Genomic DNA, 8475 nt, shown 5'->3' with positions numbered 1-8475 from the left:
CACAGCTGCTGAACTGATTCACAACCATCAGCTGATACAATTGTATTCAGCGATTCATTACCTTGAATAAATATTGTTCATTAAACTATACTTTATATATTAAGGATCTACTTTCCGGGTTTCAGCCTCAAGAGAAATGTAGATTCCAACTGATTGAAGAGGCGTTAAGACAGGACTAAACTTCAGATTACTGCTCTTCTGACTTATTTTATTTGATTAACTACATGCATCGCTCAAGGCCCAGAATGGGTCTTCTTTCACAAAGCTTGGAGGCATCTGGTGAGAAGTAATTTCAGTAAAAACGCTTACAGCCTTATCTCAGCTGAGCAGCAGAATAAAGACTGGGACTAAGGAAGAGGAATCTCATTCACTGAATCTCATCTCATGTCAGTAAACAAATTTTCACAACTTTTACATCTAAGCCATTGGTCTAGGTGTAGCTGTGAACAAAGACCCACACAGACCAAAGAACAAAGCACGTTCACTAAATCCATCAAATCATTCCACCCGACACGTTTTAACTGGAAAAAAAAAAGTGTTTAATTCTTGTTTAGCTCAACAGACAATAGAATCATATAGTACAAGACCAGACGTCTCAATACAGACCCCCACCCCCCCCACGCCTCCGTTTCGCATGTGCTCGGCCCCCCCAGCCGTGTTTCTCTCTCACGCACGCACGCACACCTCCCTGTCCCTCGTCAGCGCCCCCCACAGGCGGCGCAGGGTCGGGCTCAGGCGTAGTACTGCAGGTTGGCCTTCTTCTTGGCCTGGACCTCCAGGATGCCCTCCATGTAGTCCTCGTGGGTCAGTTCGGTGGCCCCCCGGCGCAGAGCGATCATACCCTGTGGGGGAGAGGGGGGACAGGGTTGGGAAAAGCTCGACTACTGGGTCCACACCAGGCAGGCCGCGCTGGGTTTCAGGAGGGTTTACGAGGCCCGAGACAAAGGCCAACGAGTCACGATGGGTTCCAAAGGGAGATATTCCTGTGTGGTTGAGGTGCGGATTTTAATTTCTGGGTGTAAAAAGCGGTGAAATACTCACTGCCTCCACGCAGACCGCCTTGCACTGCGCTCCGTTGAAGTCGTCCGTGCAGCGGGCAAGCTCCTCGTAGTTCACGTCCTGACTGCAGGGGAGGGACGAACAGACACAGGTGAAGGGAGTCCAAACAACAACAGTCAGCACAGCTGCACAGAGCGGAGCCGCCACGCCCCGGCCTACCTGACGTTCATCTTGCGTGAGTGGATCTGCATGATGCGGGCCCGGGCCTCCTCATTGGGCATGGGGAACTCAATCTTGCGGTCCAGCCGGCCGGAGCGCAGCAGCGCCGGGTCCAGGATGTCCACTCTGTTCGTGGCAGCGATGACCTGTGAGACGCAACGGAGGGGAATGGGACAGACTGGGTCAGCCCACAGCTCAGACAGTGTTATCGAGACAGAAGTGCAGTCAATGTGGGGACTATAGTTACCTTAACTTGATTTGTATAATTTTATATTCAATACTTCATCATTTTACAGTTAAACAGATGGTGAATATTGTCAGACTCGAATGCAATCAACAGCTCTACACATCCCACCCCACACACACTTCCGAGTCTCCAGTTACCTTGACTTGCATGTTGGGCTGGAAGCCATCAAGCTGGTTGAGCAGCTCCAGCATGGTCCTCTGCACCTCACGGTCCCCCGCCTTCTCGCTGTCAAACCTGGCACACGAGGAGAGACGTGTGAGATCGAGCAGTGATACCAAATGACTTTCTCCCTTTCTTAGCTATCACAGTTCTTCCAACAATTTCCTTTCTACGGCCCGACAGACATGTTGGAGCACCGATATGATCGGCCGATTTTGGCCTTTTACAGAAATATCTATCGGCACATATTCCACCGATACATTTATTAAAACCCTCATAATCAATAGAAAGTATGTTTGAAAGCTGCACTGCATTTGAGTGTCCATGGTTTGATTATTTTCATCATGACTGAAGATTACCCTATAATATGGTATAGAGGCACATTTTTACTGAAGTTAATTAAATCGCTTTTCAAAATTCACAATAGCAATTAAAACATAGAAAAACAGCAAGATGTTGACTTGGATATCAGCAAACAAAAACTGCCTCCAAATGACAAGCTCAGATCACAGTAAAACATCTCAAGAAAATTTGTGACAAACGCATCTCAGACAATGTTGGATAAAACTGAAACTATACATGATATTTACAAAACTATTTAAAATCCTGCATCGTGTTTTGGCCGTTATTCGTTTTTCAATACATTTAATATACGTATTAAAAAGTTACAATTTCGAGGGCATTTTAAATACATGTTTTTAAAACAAATGCAGCAGTGCTGTGCTGCCTGCGCTATAACTGCCCCAGTGTGAGCGGTAGTGTTGAGCAATGAGCAGGACTTGAGAACCTGTCGCGTGTCAAATGCAAATATAAGCCAGACCAGTGAACACTCTTATTCTTTGCTCGAATGTATAGAACGTGCAATTATTTTTTATTTGCAAGAGACATTTCTCATATACCTTGGTCTTTGTTCTAATGTATATAACATTCATATTTGTACGTTTCCTTTAGTCTCCCTAATTCTAAACTTATTTAATTTATTTTTACATTGTTTGATTTGTGGTTGTTATTGATGATGAAAATGAATGTTAAGTTTATTATGTAAAAATCCTGCCTTCAGTGCATATTTGACAATTTCTCTCTGACAGGAAGAGATTTGAGGGGATCCATCTGTTTCGCATGCTAACCAACAAAAAAAAAACTACATATCTGCAGATATATCGGTAAACCTGGAAATTTAGCTTCCCAATTATCGGTATCGGACCCAAAAAACCTGTATAGGTCGGGCTGTAGTTCTTTCTCCAACAAGTGAAGGGGAAGGTGCTGATCGGTTTTAAACTCAAACTTTGACCTTTGCTTTAGAAACACTCATGGACACGAAACATACAGATTCCTTATTCAGAGCGATCACAGAAGAAACACCTTCACCATGTTGTGCCGATTAACTAAACGCACAACAGCAACACACAGTGCTGTCAGACAGGACAGGACCACCGCCAGCCCTGCTCCCGCGCACCGCGTGATGGTGCAGCACACAGACCACAGATCTCAAACACAACTCCAGACTTTTACAGGCTTTGCCAGAATACTGACCGTTTGGTGCCGATGGCATCCAGCTCATCGATGAAGATGATGGAGGGGGCCTTCTCTTTGGCCAAAGCAAAGGCATCTCGAACCAGTTTGGCTCCATCTCCAATGAACATCTGGACCAGCTGTGGGCCGGCCAGCTTCAGGAAAGTAGCCTGTAGAGAGGAGCATTGAAATCATTGAGTTTGAAGTGCAGAAACACGCAACGCACACGTAGAGCACGGCCGGAAACAGTACAGTATAAAAGTCTACAACCCTTTTCACAATCGTCACCTTTCCCCACCCCAGCCTTTGTCCCCGTGTCCTCTACCTTAGTCTGGGCAGCACAGGCTCTGGCCAGCAGCGTCTTGCCCGTCCCTGGTGGGCCGTACATCAGGACCCCCTTGGGCGGCTGGATCCCCAGGTTCTCAAACTTCTCCTTGTGGTTCATGGGCAACACAATGGCTTCCACCAGCTGCAAAGACAGGAGGAATGAAATCAGAGGTTCTCACTGCTTTTAAAGATCATTCAGCACAGGAAACACACCTTATATCCCATATCAACAACACTGTCTGGTCATCTCTTTGATCAGGACCACAACAAAACTTTGACACACCCACTAAATTACAAAGTACAGCCCTGTCATCTAACAGTGACTTCTTGCACTTATTCAAAGTGTTACTCCTGACCTCCTGGATCTGCTTGTCCAGACCCCCGATGTCACTGTACTGCTCGGTGGGGCGCTCATCCACCTCCATGGCCTTCACCCGGGAATCGTACTCCGTGGGCAGAGTCTCCAGGATGAGGTACGAGTCCTTGTTCACCCCCTGGGAGGACGACAACAACACAGCTGGCACCTCACAACAGCAGAGTCCTCGATACAACCACAACAAAAAGAGCAGCACAGAGCACAGCCGAGGAGCACAATATCTTAAAAAGCATCTCGGTGGAGGCTCGAAATGCGCCCTGCTGAACAGACTGCTAATTAACCGCCGTTGTTACAATCTGCCGAGTAAGGCGCCGCGACGATGGAAGCAGGAAAGAATAAAAGCATCTGACACACAAGATTGAAACAGATCCATGCGCACTCACCACGAGGTCTCCTGGTTTCAGCTTCTCGGCATCGACCAATCCGATGACAGGGAGGAAGTATGTCTGAAGAGCACAGACAACGTGGATTTAACACCTTCACTTTGACCCCTGCCCCCTCAAGCAAGGAGGGTCAGAATCACTTGCAACGTTAGAGGCAGGTGCCACACTGTCCAGCATCGGCCCTGGTGTCGTTACACTTACCATTTCATGTGAACAATGGAAATAAATATGAATTATGGGTTCTAAAATTCTAAACAAAAATAAAAAGGCAAGACTAACTCCTACACAAATACTAGCCTTAAATAAAAGCAAAACAACAACGAGCCACGAGTCCTACCTGCCGTGTGGATGTTTTAATCACGGCACATTTGCCTTTCCTCTGGGAGTCCAGATCAATGTTGGCTCCGTCTTCTTCCTGATCATTTGGGTCCACGTCCAGCAGCTAAAACGGGGGCAGATCAAAGGGTTTAATCGCCTGTGGATTTAATTTCATAATTCGTGTTAACTGATCTTGTCCAGTGAGCAAAGTAGGCCCTGATTCAGATACCGAAGCTACTGAAAGACACGAACAAGGAACTGGAGCCAAGAGGCACATGTTTTAAATACATACATACATAATGTAATTGCTCAGTCAGTGTATAAGCACGGTTACACTCACACTCACCTCAATGACGTTGGAGACGAGGTACGGCAGGGTCTTGTTCACTTTGATCTTCTCCGTGTTCTCTTTGATCTTATCCTTCATAGCCTGGAGTTCGTGGGTGACCCTCAAGACCTCACTTTTCATGATCTACAGAGGGAAATTCAACCCCTGAACACTTAAACACAAGCACTGCCATCAACAATTAAACCACAGGCGTCCAGTCAGGGCAGGCTACGTTGTGCTGCGTTGGCATTTACTCTACTTTGTTTAATTCCATACAGCGCAAACTGAAATAACACACGATCGCTTGGGTATCTTGGGTCACATGTATGTTCACTTGGATCACGTAAATCTGAAAATGTAGGATATAAAGTTTTAAACATCACATATTATTACATCTATAAACGTCTGATAATACTTGAAGCACAAACCTTAATCTCACTGTCCAAGAGGCGCGTCCTCTGGATAATCTCCTCGGTGGACATCTTGAGCACCTCCTCCCCGATCCCATCCTAAGAGCACAGAATTAAAATATTAACGTTTTATTAACTCTCCTGACTCTATTCTCCTGAGACTGCTTAATTACAATCATACATAAATACCCATTTGACTCCTGGGACCAGTGAGTGCATCTACAAAGATGGAGGAGTTACTAGGGATAACACGGGAGAATGACTTTCAAAAATCAGATCTGAGAGATTAAACAGTCAACAAACTGAAAGACAAAATTAACGAACAAAACAATGACTCTGGTTATAATTAATGTGGCCTTTAAAAATCAGTAGTTCCCAACCCTACCCTGCTAGTTTTTGTTCCAACCGAGTTCTTACAAGAGCACAATTTCTTAACTTCCTGAATCAGAGCCTTTAAATGATTGTAAACAGTAGGGGATTTAAGTATAGAATTGTGCAAATAACTTAAAGAACCAACTCTTATTACACAATTTAAGTCAACGCTAAGCAGATTGTTACTCCAATTAAGTAATTGAGAGCTCAGCTGGAATAAACCCCAGCAGGGTAGGGGCTGCTCAGGGACCAGGAACCCCTGCTTTAGATCACACAAGACCAGGGATGGCTAGCCCTGGTCCTGGAGAGCCGCAATCCTGCAGGATTTCCAGGTCTCTTAATTACCAATTAATGGATACCCTGAACATTTTGCCTAATTAAGACCAACAATTAGTTCAATTAAGCAGTTAACAATCTGGACAGAACAAAAGCCTGTGGACCCTGCGGCTCTCCAGGACCAGGGTTAGCCACCCCTGCACAAGACCTTCTGACAGCCATGTCGACGTAATTCCAAGACATCACGCAAAATAATAGCAACACCTATGACCCTACACTTAAAGACAGGGTGCAGCAGTAAAACAAGCCGATACAAACACTGGCTTTGTATTGCTACACATAAACACCACATACTGAAGACACCCCCCATCCCGAGCTCAATTCTCTCTCAATCCCTTAAAGCCACACTTGGAAAAAGATGTTTAATTCGTGCATTGCAATTACACTACAATCCTGCAGAACAGACACAATCAGCAGTGCATCGTTACCCCAGAAGAGATGCCAAATACGGATCTTTAATGAACTATAGTTACGTTTGACCTGTAATGAAGTGGCCACCTGCACTGCACGGGTTTTAACACACTTTTTACACGCCGGCGCGGTGTTGTTGTTGTTGTCTCTCTGCACGTCGCGCCACCATTTCTCTTCACTCTTGCGGTGAATTCGCGGATAAGGAAGCCGTGTTCATTTTATTCACGTATAAACCCTGGGGGGACTGCACACGCACCCCGGGACTGAGCACTTATCGTGTGCCTTTTCCACGCGTGTGCTCCGGTGCAGAGCGACCCCGCGGCTCAGCCCGTTTCCCTGTGTCATTCCCCCGGCGCACAGGCCGCCCGGCTCCGCACTTCACTCGCATTCAACCCAGAAGCGTCTCCGCTGTAAACGGTACAGTTACGGCCGTGAAGACACAGCACCCCGCCGGCCAGGGGCACCCCTCTGTACACAGACCCACACAAACACCACCCTTAGTGAATATAAATGATCACAAACCTCCACCTCGTCCCAAACTGATCTGTCATTCAGAGACGCCATCTTGGAAAATCACAATGAGGGTAAATGCAGCGGAGGGTCGGCTTCATTCAACACGCGCGCCGGAATATAGCCTAGAGAAGCATAAAAATCAAAATAATATTTACATCAACTAATTAATTAAAATATATTTATAATTCAGTTTTAGCTACTGAAAACGTTTCCAAGTTGTGCGTGTGGCTTTTATAAATGTCGAATCTGAGGCGCACAATCGAAAGGTAGCAGTAATGCGCATGTCATTATGATGAAAGATTTGAATGGTAATACAATACGATGAATTATGACGACATTATTGTCACTACATTATTATTATTGCAGATCTCAAGTTTAGTCAATTCTGATGCCCGAGATTATATTATTCATTATAATTATAATATAATCCAAAATGATTGTTTCAAAATTCAAAATCCAGATGCCATCGACAAACCAGATTTGAAATACAAATCTCTATATGATCTTGAATGACACTTCAGTCTCATGTAAATAGTTGACTTCTTAAATTATTTTACATAATAACAGTGTCGTTTTTGAAACAGGAGATTTATTAAAAAAAAGTGGATCCACTGGACTGCTTGTACAGTGAGGTTAATTAACAATTTATATCCACCACCAGTCAGTAGCCAGAATATTGGCAGATCATGAATACATTAAAAATGCTTTTCACAGACCATTTGAATTATATGGCCTCAGTGCTGATTTTAAAGCAATAGGCTGAGATGGTACTGTAGATGTGCCAATTCCTACAGACCACTCCTGAGATTTGTATAGATACCATACCAAGTTCAAGAGGACACGTGTTTTAAGAGAACACAATACATTTCCTTTTTGTACCCCTTCCATCAAGACTAAGTTGGTAAATTAATATATACCGAACAAAAATAAACACAACATGCAACAATTTCAAAGATTTTACGGAGTTACACTTCATATAAGGAAATCAGCCAATTTAATTAGGTCCTAATCTATGAGTTTCAAGTTTTGAGGGAGACATTCCTGCAGTCAGCATGACAATCACACATTCCCTCCTAACTTGAGACATCTGTGGCATTGTGTTGTGACAAAACTGCACATTTTAGTGGCCTTTTAATGTCCCCAACAAAAGGTGCACCTGTGTAATAATCGTGTGGTTTAACCAGCTTCTTCATACCACACCAGATGGATGGATTCTTTTGAGAAATGCTCACTAACAGGGTTGTAAACAAATTTGTGCACAAAATGTGAGAGAAATACGCTGTGTGTGTGTATGGAAAATGTCTGGGATCTTTCAGCACATGAAACACTGGATCAACACTTTACATGTTGCATTTATATTTTTGTTCAGCCTATATAAATGAAGTCGCCATCAACTCTCTCAGCCCCAGCACATCCAGCAGGACGTTCTTGATCACAAACCAGAGAGAGAACATGGATCCGGGCAGCAGAACGCAGTGCTTCACCGCCGGCATGCTGGGACTCGAGATGAACATGCAGCACCCCCAGCACCTATACGACACTGACTATTCCTAGAAACATGGTGG

At 44.7% G+C, this 8475-nt stretch overlaps 1 protein-coding gene across 1 annotated transcript; it reads right to left on the bottom strand.

Annotated features, from left to right (window-relative positions):
• Window positions 1-515: 515 nt before the first annotated feature.
• On the bottom strand, window positions 516-7064 carry psmc3 (proteasome 26S subunit, ATPase 3). The gene is made up of 12 exons (XM_066700709.1): window positions 6920-7064; window positions 5297-5377; window positions 4887-5012; window positions 4560-4664; window positions 4223-4285; window positions 3820-3957; window positions 3462-3605; window positions 3158-3306; window positions 1603-1699; window positions 1219-1364; window positions 1042-1123; window positions 516-842 (listed from the first exon to the last, which is right to left on the bottom strand). The coding sequence occupies exons 1-12, from the start codon at window positions 6959-6961 to the stop codon at window positions 732-734; spliced, it is 1284 nt and encodes a 427-aa protein (XP_066556806.1). The 5' UTR covers window positions 6962-7064; the 3' UTR covers window positions 516-731.
• Between the last annotated feature and the right edge of the window lie 1411 nt (window positions 7065-8475).

Source organism: Amia ocellicauda, chromosome 4 (assembly GCF_036373705.1).
Source record: "Amia ocellicauda isolate fAmiCal2 chromosome 4, fAmiCal2.hap1, whole genome shotgun sequence".
NCBI classification, from domain to species: domain Eukaryota; kingdom Metazoa; phylum Chordata; class Actinopteri; order Amiiformes; family Amiidae; genus Amia; species Amia ocellicauda.
This window is presented reverse-complemented; position numbering and strand designations above follow the sequence as displayed.